The sequence below is a fragment of the Ammospiza caudacuta genome, chromosome 1 (assembly GCF_027887145.1).
Source record: "Ammospiza caudacuta isolate bAmmCau1 chromosome 1, bAmmCau1.pri, whole genome shotgun sequence".
In the NCBI taxonomy this organism is placed as follows: domain Eukaryota; kingdom Metazoa; phylum Chordata; class Aves; order Passeriformes; family Passerellidae; genus Ammospiza; species Ammospiza caudacuta.
In genome coordinates this window covers 112,150,402-112,163,958 of record NC_080593.1, presented here as the reverse complement: position 1 = coordinate 112,163,958, position 13,557 = coordinate 112,150,402, and the positions used below count along the sequence as shown (strand labels likewise).

At 39.4% G+C, this 13,557-nt stretch overlaps 1 protein-coding gene across 2 annotated transcripts in view; it reads left to right on the top strand.

Annotated features, from left to right (window-relative positions):
- NOL4 (nucleolar protein 4) overlaps nt 1–13,557 on the top strand; it is a 186,519-nt gene that overhangs the window by 31,811 nt on the left and 141,151 nt on the right. For both annotated transcript variants that reach the window (XM_058808766.1, XM_058808774.1), the window contains exon 2: nt 3,088–3,237. In XM_058808766.1, coding sequence (XP_058664749.1) covers nt 3,088–3,237 — 150 coding nt within the window. The remainder of the gene's footprint in view (nt 1–3,087; nt 3,238–13,557) is intronic.

Here is a 13,557-nt window from a genome sequence, read left to right as displayed (position 1 = left end):
AAATAGCAATTTCATGATAAAAGTGTAGTATAATGGCAAATGGCAGGAAAGCCTGATACAACTGTGTCCACTTCAGAGACTTCATGGTTTAAATGGAGATTTGAGGTTTTATGAATTTCCCAGCTCTTTACCTATTGGAATGTCAGCATGGAATTCCATCATCAAAAGTGATGACACATCAAAAGTGTCAGTAAGTAGCTACCCTATTCAAATCACTCATCTGGTGTATTGCTTCTGCAGCTGAGGCTTATGGCACTGCCCAATGCTGTGTGTTGCTGGATGAGCTGAGCAGTTCACTCACAGCACCTTGGCACCTCCTACAGCACTGCAGGTGTTCTGAATCAAGATCTACCTCATTGTCTCAGACAGCACCAAGCAGGATGAAGCCAACTCAGTCATGTCCAGGCTCCCCTAGATAAAGTTGCACATGTAGATATTTAATTACACTCCCTGAAGCAGTTTCTACTCTGTTTAAGCCATTTCTTTGCTTCCCTTTTTGATTGAAAATGTTTGGAAAGTTTGTATTCATTTTCTAGTACTTCAATTAGGAGTCATGACAATTTGTGCAGACTTTACTTCTGTGTATTTTTAGAAGTACTATCAGTGCTTATTGATTTAGTCAGCTACATGGAGAAATACCCCTCCAAGAGCACCCCCAGCTCATACCTGCCAACCTTTGGGTATCCATGTCTGGGGAGGGACGCAGGAGGACCATTACAGAGAGCACTGCACACTATGGCCACCAAAAGCAGCAAACTGAGCTTCATTTCCGAGCTTCTTCTTTAAATGTATTCATAATGTTTGCATGTGTCAGCTCTACTGAGGTGGCATCTCAGGTTTTAAATTAATATTGTTGTAATGCATTTCTTTTTAATTAAAAAAGAGAGCTCCCTCGTAGGAAATTTCATAAAATAAAGCTAATTAGTAATAAACAGATTAAATCTTTGTCAGTTAATCAACACTATAAACTTCTGAGTATTTGGAGAGCAGTGTGAGATAACACTGTCGTCATAATAAGAGTGTTTGAAATCATCAGGGATCCCACTGTGCTGTTTGGGTGGTGAGAAAATAATGATTGAAGATGGGCCCCCCTACAGTGCTCACATGTGAATTCCCCTAAAGATTAAAGCTGCACAGATCTGAATTTGATGTTGGTCCTATCTCTAAAGCAAGTTTTTTTTAAGAGTAGGCAATGGTGGTGGATAGTGCCAAGCAAATTCTTAATGATGCTTAAACCAAAACCTGTCCCAACTCCACAAAGTTTTTGAGCTAGTGATCAGCAGCTGATAGTGGGCTGGGAGCTTCGCAGCTATGTCAGAACAACTGTTCCCAGCAGATCTGAGGCTTTAACCTGTGGTGGAGATTGCCCTGCAAATTTCTCATGTTCTTCCACCCTTAATCCTCAACAGTCATTTCCATCAGAAATGACTGTTCTCTCATCGCACATGTGCCAAGGTTCTGCCCAGGTCCATCTCTCCTGGGGATAAAGAACACAATGGAAGAGACCCTGTAGCTTTGGGCAGGGACGTCTCTGAAGAAAGCTGGGCATACTAGAGCAGGACAGGGCACAGCCTGTCTGGCTGGTAGAGTATCAACACCTCCTAACCCACTGTCACTTGGGATAATGCACATTTAGAAGGTTACACTCTAAAGGCATTGACATTTTCTCCATTGCTACTAGGAACGTGTCAGAGCTCCTCTCTATCACCCTGGCAGGTTCTTTGGAGCCGTTGGGATTATTTGGGTTCTTCCTTTGAAATATATGAAAAATTTAGGTGGGCTGGAATTAAAATAAGGGGAGTGAGAAAAATGAATCACGTTTGTCCACATACAGCAAACTTAGTGGAGTGGGTTAGCAAGAAGTTATGATCTGGGGAACAGCAAGTGGGAGTCATACAGAGTTATTATCTTTTAATTTCTCATCTTTGTCTATATTTGGTCACTGCATCCATAATTGCATGTGTTTTATCATAGAAGTACCTATGTAAATCAGTTTTGTTGTGGCATGAATTAAATGAGCAGTAATGGTATTATAAAATACATTCAGTTTGGAACACTGTTATTGCTTAAAATACACAGTGAATGTTAGATTATACTGCTGCCTCCAAAGATCTAAATTTGAATACAGAGTTGGAGTACAAGTGAATTGGCCTTTCTTATTTTATTTTTCATATACTGGTGTTGTATTAAAAACTGCAGCCTGCTTGATAGATCTCTATTCTGGAAAAACAAGTTCCTGCTCCTTCATTAGAACTGAATCCATAGGCAGCTGTAAAACAAACAAAACATCCCCCAAAATGTGGATGGTTCTGTTAAAAGGGCGGGAGCTGAACTGCACTGGTTAATTTCAGAGACGTTGGGGACTGTTCCTTTTCAGAAGTGTTTAGCTACCCTGACACTATCACTTTTGAAAATCACATGCTAGGTGTTCTCATTTTTCCACTTCTTCCAACTGGACATCTGTGTGCAAAAGTAGAAACTATTTAAAACACCCCTTTCTTTTCCTAATATTGTACTATGTCTTCATGTAGTATGTCTTCATATAGTATGTCTTTGCAATTTTTGCAAGGGCAAATTGTTTATTACAACTTCCTTCATATTCATAATTACAATCAGCTCTTTGAATTAAAACCTTTTATTAAACATCTTTATGAAATACTCAGCACAGATTTACTGGGGAGTGAGAGAATAACAGAGCTGTTGCATCCTTGCTAACAACCACATAATGCATTTTTGTGCCATGTGTTTGAGACAGCTTCTGCCTTTGAAACATGTTTCTGCATTTGGAGAAAGAAGCACAGATAGTTTTTGTGTTGTTTTTTAAAATACTGGAGTGGAAGATCACTTCCTATCAAGAAGCCAAATTCCCTGGTTTGGCAAAATGGGCTGCTTGCAGGGGTGATCCTTCTCATCACACACCTTTCCTACAATACTGCGTCTGTTATTTGCATGGTGGGTGATCTTCAGACATTAATGAGTCTTTAACTCCCTTCTAAAAAAGGACAATAATGTGTCTCATGATTATCATAATTTGTCTATTCATCTTGTCTCCCTTACTTTTTCTGTTCTTTTTTTTTCCCTTTTCAGGATGGAGTAGGTGTAGATGAGAAGCTGTCTTTACGGCGAGTGGCCGTCGTAGAAGATTTCTTTGACATTATCTATTCCATGCATGTTGAAACTGGGCCCAATGGAGAACAAATCAGAAAACATGCTGGACAAAAGAGAACCTATAAAGCAGTAAGTACAAAAAACAGCTTAAAGTGAACATGAGTCTCTAAAAATGTGAGTTATTTGGGTTTGGTCGCATGGCATGAGATTTGTGGGGTTTTTTTCCCAACTAGATTAGTACTGACACCCTCATTCAAACTGATTTCAGAGATCTTTCATTAGTGCACGAAAACATATTGTTTAGAAATCACATTTGCTTTGTAATAAGGGCCAAATGCACTGACTTCACTAGACATTCTCTCATTGGTACAAGAAGAGAATTTGCTATTTCTATAATGGTTTCTAATAGCTCTGTATTAATTAACTGCTATTAAATGGATGAAGCGTTAAAGCAGACTTAGAAGGTATTGTCACAACTTGGCTAAATGTATTCCTGTGTTTCAGCATATAAATGAAGGTGCCTTATAGGTTATTGCCATAGACTAAGTGATACTTAATGATTTAATGGTATGAAAACTTGTACATGTCCTAAATTCAAAGGACTGGAAAACTACTAGGTATAATAATGAAAGTGTTGAGGGGGCACTTCCCATTCCTGCATAAACTGGCTGAGTAGAGAGAAAATAATATTTAAAAATTTTTAATTGCCTCATAGTCCTAAAATAGCTATAAATGGCTTTTGTGATTAGTGACACAAATATAAGACTTTGCTGTCCTATGGAGAACTAATGACTTCTACACTTTCCCAAGGTGCTTAAAATGCATGGTCCTGCCCGGGTCTGGGTGACTAACTTTCCATGTGCAGGGCTCTGATAGTGCCAGGCACACTCAGAGGCTGTTCCTGAGGCACCTGCCCAGCTGTTTCCAGTTGCTGAAGCACCAGGGGCTCTCCCAGGGTGGCAGGGCAGGGGTGCCCAGCCAGGTCCCATCACATCCCCCTGACCAGACTGCAGGGCATCCAAGGCACCTCTCCCCCTGGTCCCAGTGGGATGAGGCTGCAGGGAGCTGTGGACAGGGCCCTGAGGTGACCTATCACCCTGGACACAGGTCTTCATCTTAAAAACAGCCTGGGGTTATGTGAGCTGGTTTTTTTACCAGAGGTCACCAGAATATGGGGAAGCTCCAGGTTTCTGATTCAATTTTGGCTGTAAGAAACAGCTGTTTTTCCATTACTGTTTCTTTCACCCTTATAGCAATCTTTTCTCTATATCTGTGAATCCCTTCACAGATATTTTATTTATAGGCTATTTCAGATGGTTTGTTGAGGGATAAGCTCTTGGCAAAATTTCTTATAATTTGTTCCCAGAGGTATTGACCTTAAGATAGACATATGAAGACATCTTTCATCTGGGTGTGCTTTTGTAGGGCTTGGAGTGTTATTTCAGGGTGATCTAACATAAACTCTCTAAATTAATTTTCACCTGGCACCTCAGCCATTTTGATACTTCATCTTCTCTTTCAGAAAGCATTAGAAAAGTGATATTTTCCATTGACCTTTCTCTTTCTATTTTGTTTTACCTCAGTAGGCTGTTCAAAGGTATAGGTCACAAATGTCTGAGACTAATATACAGCTATAAGGAATGCTGCCAACCGTAAATACAATACTTCAAGTCATCATCCCACAAATGTGTGCCAAGTATAATATTTACTACTGTAAGAATCCCATGATTGCAGGTCAGATAAGAAATTTGTTTATTGTGAATAGCATAAAAGACTAGTGTGTCTTTGGTGAGAAGAACTATTTGTGCAGATTCAATAGCCTACACAGTAGTTTCATCTATTGTCAACTTCTATTGCAATTGAGACATGAGCTTGTTGCATCTTTAAGGGTGCCAAAATGTAAGTTTTTGTCAGTCTGCAATATTTGTGCATTCATTTAATTGTATATTAATTTATCAAGGACATTGAGTTGCCTTTCCCAGTGACAAGACTCACATATATAATTTTGAAAGGCTTCCATAGATTAAAAAAATGGAAAAAACACTCCAGAAGAAACAAATTTCAATTCTTGCTCTCTATTCTGACATAAGTATTAGGTTAAGTAAACAGGCATCAAACCCCCAGACCTTCTGGGGAAAGGCATGCTCCTTTACTGGACCTATCCATGAAAATGCCTTTAGTAAATTAAGAGATATAGTGTCAGTCTGTTCCAGGAAGCCACGCAGTATCTACCTCCTCTGTGGCACTGTAAGGAGGAATAAGGTAATATCTCAGGTAACTGTCTCCCAAAACATTTTACTTTAAAAGCTTTATAAATCAAACTGAAGTACTTTGGCGGGGTTTAATTTCATTAAGTGAATCTGGAACAAGATTAATTTAGTCTTGTTTCTTTATTCACGTGTCAGAAGTGAATCATCCCTGAGATCTCTGCATGTATTTGTCATGCATAAGTATTCACCAAATGGTTTGAGTGAAGAACTTTTATAGGAGATGTGCTTCACAAACTCTGTGCTACAATTGCTATTTGTAATTCACCCCTGGCATGATCTAGTCACATTGCTTCCGTTCTCTCACCAGATAATCTAAAAAACCCTTTTAACAGAGAAATTATGGGAAGAAAACACCACAAGTTTGGTACAAAATTCCTGAACTTCTGAAGTTCATAAATACTGTCATGGATTTTCAGTACCTAAGTATTTCTGAAAAATTAATGCCACAGCCCTTGAGAATTGGAACATATTGATTTTAAGCAATTAATTTTCTTATATGTGTGTGAGTCTCATTTTCAATAGAAAACTTGCTCCACACAAAGTTCTGAATACACTTCAGAATGATTGTAAGGGTAATGAAATTGTCAAAGGTGACTTAATTAACTACTGTCTGCATTTACATGGAGTTACAAATTTGGTATAGCTAGAGTCTTTTTAATTTTTGATAGAGTCACCCTGGGTGCTGGTGTGCTAAAACACATCAGAATGTCTCTCTAAAAATGTGTTCAGAACACTTGACAAACTCATTTAGGGAATCTGCACTGCCTTGTTTATGTTAACTGCATGATATTTTTACAACTGATTGATTTGTGTGGAACTTCCTACACTGGCACTGTGCCGAAAGACAAATAGGATGTGGTTCTTGAGACCTCTTAAAGAGCAGAGTACTGGAAAGAGCCTTCCCATTTTAATTGGGGCAGCAATGTACCAAGCTCAAACTTTAGGATTTTTGGCACAAACCCTCTAGATAAATTAGCAAAGCCTCTGTCCTACAATATTTAAGTTTAGAATAAGGTCTCATTCTCTTCTCCTCTGCACACTAAAAGACCAGAAGGGAATTGTATCAACTCTGTGTGTACGATGTGGGAGAGTAACCTTGAAAATATGCAAAACAGGAGGAGTGTCCTACTTAACTGGCAGGTTTTGTGTTAATTTTGGGTACCTGACTCGTATACAAGGTAAGATTGATGTGCTGTGTTCCTTGCCAGCATAACTTTAAGTAGATCTATACCAGCAAATAACCCAGATGTGGCTTATACATGTAAAATGAAACCAAGAACTTTAAATCATATCCAAAGTACGCCAGAGTGAAGGAACAATAATGTGGTGCTTTTAATCTCAGCTACTTTCCCAGCTCCCAGGGAAGTTTACAAACAGGGAAAACATTGAGGATCTTGATCTGGGAGATGATTCCCTGACAAAGGCAGGATATGTGACACAAGGCCTTGCCAAGTCGCTTGCTCAGCAGGGGCACAGGTGACTCGGAAGATGCAGAAGGTGAAAAGAGCATGTTCCTCAGGGCAAGGGGAAGCAGTGGTGCCCAAAGAGGTCCATGATTGTCCTGCATCCCCTGGGTGCTCTGCTGGGCCTCACAGGAGGTGGGGTGAGATGCTGATGCCAGCAATGTTGTCAGGAGAAAGCATCGGGATCTCACGGGGCTATCTCCGCTAGCAGGTGCTGCCACAGCTCAGTGTCTAAGAGGAGCTCTTTGCTTTGGGGTAGTGCTTTTCACTCTGTGTTCTCAGGGAGTTATTTTAGTATAGACATCCCACTCTGAAAGGAGAACTGTGGCATCAAACTGGGGATGGGGATGCATGGGAGAGAAGTGTTCAGGAAAAGAATCCATCTGGTGTATTTGGGAAAGGCCTGCAACAAGTGCATAGCAGGCTTTCTGTGCCTTTGTAGAACTACATTTCTTGATTTAAACTATTCATCTGTGTCTACAACTTAAATACAAGTGTTTAAGGTTATATCAGAGGTGGGAGTAACTGGGAAAAGTTGTGGCTACAGTAGCAGCATAATGCAACAGGCTCAAGCTGTCAGGACAACTCTGTGATTCAGTGCAAACCAGGGGAAAAAATAGCCTTATTACACTTTGCAAGAAGTGCAAATGGTCTGTGATGAGGCTGCAAGCTAAAACATCTGTGTTACTTCTCATGCCCAGCTATTGGTACTGTCAGGCCAGACAAAGTGATTAAGCCCTATATTTCAGAATAGATTTGACTTTTCTTACTTTGTTTTGATATCCTTAAAAAGGGTATTAGATTTTCATTAGTTTAAACAATTGAGAAGGTGCCTTACCTTTCTTTGTTATATCTGGACACATTTTCCCACAACTAAGTGCATCATCTGGAGCTGTGTATAAGTCTCATAGCTACCTTAAGCACCTTTAATTCTATGTAGATATTCTACTTGAATTTTTTTAACTATGAAGGATGATCTAATATCTCTCTGTTCAGTATGTGAGTCTCTGTGCAAAATCTTGAAACATTACAGCAGTGAACTTGAATTGTGAGTGAAGGTTGTCATGTCTGAGCAGGTGAAATGGGTTGGTTATTAAGACTCTTAACCCATAAATGAAAAAAGAGCCACTGGGCTGATGAGCTGGAAGAAGCAGGCTTGTAAAACACGGGGAGATACTAATGTGTCAAGGGAAAGCAGTCTGAGACAAGGCTTTCATCAGATAGGTAGTACATAAATATATAACATCTGAGGCATTAACAGGAGCCTTTAAGATGTGGGGTAATATCTGGGGTCTTTTGCCTCACCCAGCTGTTTCAGTGATAAATGTTTCTTGATTTTGGATCAAGATTTTGAGTAGCTTCCCATCTCTCCTGTCAGCCTAAGAAAAGCCTTGCTGAGACTGAGAAACAGGGGGTTCTTTTTCCCTCCCAAAACAAGAATGTGCTTGTGAGTCTCCTGTGAGCATCACACTGAGTGTGTTTTCCTCAGGGAATAATTTTTTGACAGGTTGCTCTGTGAGATAACATCATGTTGTTCCTGATCAAACAGGGCTAAAGTAGTTTTGGGTCTTGGCTGGTTTCTGTACAGGACAGACTTGTCCTTGGGGAAGTGGAAGAACTTGAGCTTTGTGCAGGGCCCTAGCATGCCTAAATTCTTGCATCCACACTGTTCTTTTGTGCATGGCAAAACAGCCAAGCCCCATGCACTTTTACTCTATGAGCTTGTTCCTGATTCTTTCCAGGGGGTGAGTGTTCAGTGTCCTGGCAATTGTCCCACTAGCAGGTGTTTCCATTGCTTCCCTCACAGAAAGCAGTTTTTGCTAGATGAAGAGACAAGGGAAGGGAGCTGTGAAGTGCAAGTTTAGCACATGAGAGAACAGCATTTCCCACAGTGTAGCGGAGTAGCGAGCTCTTGCTAAAACTCCCAGCAGTGCTAGATCTGATTTCCTGTGTCAGCCCTCCATTCTGACCTCTTGCTGAGGAAAGGAGAGGGCTTCCCTTGGCTGCCTTGCCCTCCTGTCATCAAGAAACCAATTTCTGCCACCTGGTTTGATGGCTGTGGGCCCAGGATAGACTACCATCTTCACTCTATCCCTATCTTTCTCTCTTTCCCTCCTCCTGGAGTCTTCTTTTGATCATCTTTCCCCCCTTTACCCTCCTTAATTAAAAAAAATACAAACGCACATGCAAAATCTCTATTCTGACACATTGTATCTTCCAGACTACACATACACCCTCCATGTTAATTCTTTAGAGGTTAATAGGTTCACTTGCAAAATTTCACTCCCTCTCCTCACACTTGTCTTTCCTACTCTGCCATATGTGTCCTAAAATCTGCCTTTCAGTTTGGGACTTGTTAACTTTCCAAGCAAAAATTTAGCTCTGAAAGCTACAGCATCACAACATCCTGCACTTAAATCATCTGAGTATGGGAGAGCAAAAAGGAAACTTTGCTTGTTTTCCCTGCCTGTAGTGATGCAGTAGGAATGAAATAGGCTTCTCACAGACAATTAAGACATTCATTGCTTAGCTCCAATGTAAATCAGATTACATGCTCAGGTAGTGGATTACTTGCCTGTGCTAGTTGTGCTCTTCATGGGATCCAGTAAACAAGCCTAGACTGGCCTTCACTGCTGCATGGTGCTTTGGATGCAGTCATATATGTCAAAATATACCAAAAAGTTTTTGTTAATGGTGAAGTAAGATCATAAAAGCTTTGACTCTGGAACCACTGAAGTCAACTCATTTTCCTCTCAATTCAGAGTTAAAGCCAAATATATGTAGATGTACATGGACTGTATTCTTGCTTCTTATCTTTTAATTTCTGAGGCTAAAACAAACCCTGTGTAATTTTTGTGGTTTTTGCTTAATGCTCTGGAAGTTCTGTTTCTTCTTCATATATCTTTACAATGTAAAAAGGCATATAGCTATAATAGCTATACCTAGTATGCAATACCTAAACACAAACCTGCTAGAATTTGCCGGTTTTCTGATTTCTCCATGATACAGAACACATCCAGTTATGAGATAACACATTCTACAAGCAGCAGAAGATGTACTTATGTGCAATAAAAACACAAGTAAGAGTAAGGAATCCCATAAGGATATTTCTAGAGCTTATATATTTGAGAAATGTATAGTTATAATATTTTTTTTTAAATCAATCCAAGTAATTTTATCAATATGGTAAATCAGCACTCATTGGTCTTTGATGGGAATGGGCATGTGCATTAGAAGTTTCTTGTAAGCCATGCCAAAAATATGACAGTCTGATTTGTCAGAGTATGACTGTAAATAAGGCAATATCTCCCACTTCTTTTTTCTGGCTTTAGTTTTTCTTAAAATGTAGAAGCATGTTCATCTTTGAATCTTTTTTTTTTTTTGGCATGGATTTACAATAAACCCATATTCTTTTTTTATAACACATCACTGAAAAAGATGGTCTGGCTATATGTTTTATTAGCTAATAGCCTTGAGAAGAAGGCTAGGAGCTGGGCCACAGAAGGCAGTGAGAGGATACAGCATCAGAAAGGGCTGAGTCATTACTTCCTTCTTTTGGATAGAGTAAAGGACAGAAACCATTTTTCCTGATGAAATCAGACCACTCAGGTATTTTTGTGTAATTACTTAGAAGGTGTCATAGGCCTCCAGGTTGTTCTCTGAAACACTCACATGCAAGCCAGCTCCATGAGTTACATCAATCCAATCTTGTGCACAATCTGGTAAACTCTACTGAGAGCTGAAATATGGGATTTTATGTTCAGCCTTGTGCTAATTTGGTTGAGTATTTCTTGGCTACAGCTGGTTCAGAGCTCGGCCAGAGCAAGCAAGTGGCTATCTGCATCTTATAATGTAGGGATGAAAGGCAAACAAGGGTCTGCACTGCTGGGGTGTGAAATTGTGCAGTTGGGAGGAGACAATTCATCAGCTTCCTGGCAGTGAAAGTTGGGGATAGCTTTCTTTTCTATAGATTCAGGCAACAAGAATAAGGAATGTTGTGGGCTATGCTCCTTATGTATCGCTTTTAATGTGATTCCTGTTGTGTTATGCCAATTTATACAGACTGAAGTCTAGGAATGTCAGTGATTGATTCAAATTATAAAATAAACAGGGGAGGAAGTTGGTGAAATCTGGAGTTATTTAGGGAAGGGCATCCTTAAAACTGTGTTGCAGTGGGAGGTTGGAGACACGAGCATCTGCTCTATGGACAAATTTAGTTATAAAACCCAGTTCCCTTATAGTCAGTGGAGCAGACCTACCAAATCTGGGCCTTAGCTCACTTTTTCTCCATGGAGGAATTTCATCTTGTTTGAGCAGAACTGGAATTTTGACAGAGATGCTTGATTAGAATAAATGGAGCATTCCTATCAATTGCAGGGGACTAATGAGTCCATTGGTAAGCTCCATTAATTTCAATACAGTGCTAAGCATGTTAAATGTTGTAAGAGAGAGGTTGCTGTGTACGTGCGCTTTCCAATTTGTTCAATACTGAATTCTAGCTGGCTTTATGTTCTTTTTTTAGTTTCCGTAAAGCATGAGTATAACCAGTGTTTTCATGTTTAGAAAGGTAAATAAGCATCTGCTCTGTGGGTATAAAAAACAGGAAAAAATAATCTAAAAATATATTTTTAGTAGGACCTCCCATTCAAAAGTGGCTTCATTTAGTGCCTTAATTTTCAGAAAAGGTGTTTCAGGCCCAGAAAAAATCTTTGCCAGTTTTTATCACAGAACAATATTTGCTTTTATACTAATTCTCTTCTCCCTTACCAAAGAGATTTTCATTATATAAGAAAACAACAACAATAAACTGCCTAAAAACCAATGTTATAGACATGATGGTATATTTTGCATTCCCATTTTATAATGCATCATTTCTATGTATTGACATGACACACATCACATCAACAAATACTAATTTAAACTCCACCTATTTTCAAAAATACTGTGACTGATAAATTTGATCCATGGAGTTTTAGGAAATGTAAAATTCAACATAGGTTAAGTAGGAGACAAGCCAAGTGGAAAAGTGTAAGAAAGTTAAAACTGACCATCGTTCCTCCTCTTGGCTCCCTTTCAAGGGGCAGAGGTGATTAGGACAATATGTAATCCCATTTAATTCTAGTTAAATCGTGATCTTGTTCTTTCTGTAGCCACACTTTCATACACACCATCTCCATTCTTCTTCACTTCCTAGTGTGACTTGCATCTCAGCACAGTGCTTGATAGGAAATCAAATCCTGCTGTAGGTTTTACAGTAGGGCAGTACAAACAGATTAACAACTCACTCTCCTAATCTCTCTTGCTGGGCCTTGGTCTTCCATTAAGGATTATCTCCATAACAACATAGTCACCATAGCTGGGAAAAAAGAGGCTAGAGATTCATTACAACACTTGCACTGTTCAGTGTACATACATCAACATGTCTAAGGAACCACAGAAAAGCCATGCATTTGCCTTTTATTAGCTTGAAAACACCCAAGTTTGGACGTTTTCATCAAACTCCACCTAACTCATAAAGCTGCTCCAGTGCACTGGAGTGTAACAGTCTCTGCTGATGTCTGGTTTGAACGTCCCAAGACACCTCTGTTGTTGTCCCTAGATATACACTATGAAGAGTTTTTCTCTACAGATTTTTAACTCCCTTTCAGGCAGCAGTGGACTAAAATGAGATCTTTCTTGGCCTCATAACCTACATGAAAGGAATCTATCTCCCTCAGCCTTTCCTTCAAGGTTTCCTTTAGGTTCCAGCTGCTATGATGGCCTGGCTCAGAGCCATCTCCTGCTTCTTAGCAGCCTTCTTGAAGTGTGGAGAAGAATGTGAAATTTGAGGGGAAACCTGGGCACATTATTCCAGCTGCTTTCTTACCAGCACTGAGTAGAGAGGGATAATAATTTTTCTTGATCTGTTGGCTCTACAGTTAAAGTAGCCAGTATGAGATGTAGTTTGTCTGGGATCAGAGAGTATGCTGTTAGCTCATTTTCAGCTTGGCACCAGCCTCCGGGTCCTTTTCAGCAAGCAAAATGTCTGTAAAGACAGATGCATCCTTTGGGGTGAGGGGAATGCAATCTTTAAAACCAGTAACAACTTCTTCCTCCTCTCCTTCTCAAAAGAGAAAAAAATCCCTCTGGTACCTATTTGTGAGTATGTGGTTAGAAACAATGATTTTGTTGAAACCAAGAAACAACTCAAATCTGTTGTTTCAAAATATTGCCAGGTAAAGCAGAGTCTCTAAAATCAACTGGTTCACAAATTCTTTAACTATTAGTAAAAATAATATAGGTACTCCAAAGTACAAAACCACAAGCTTTAGAAAAAAATTTTCACAAAACATTCAAGTACAAAGTTAAAATAGTAAGGCAACCTTCTTTACTGCTAATAATCAAGTCCTATATCTGTCCATGTATTGTTGCAGCAAAAGAAATAGATCACATAAGACAAGTGCTTTCTTTTTTTGGCATTGGCTGTTAAAAAAAGGTCTTTCTTCAACTTTTTTTGTTATATATTAATCTTTTTGTTGAAAGGAATTTGAAATGAACTGTAAACAGAAAACAACCCCCCCTTTTGATATAAGTGGGATTTCGTTCAGTACCAACTGTTAGTAGCCATTAGATACTAAGTAGGCAGATTGGAGAGATGCTTCTTGAAATCCTACATAGTACGCAGAACATGCTTTCATTGTGCTTCCTGGCATTAAAAGATAATGTGCCTTATTTGG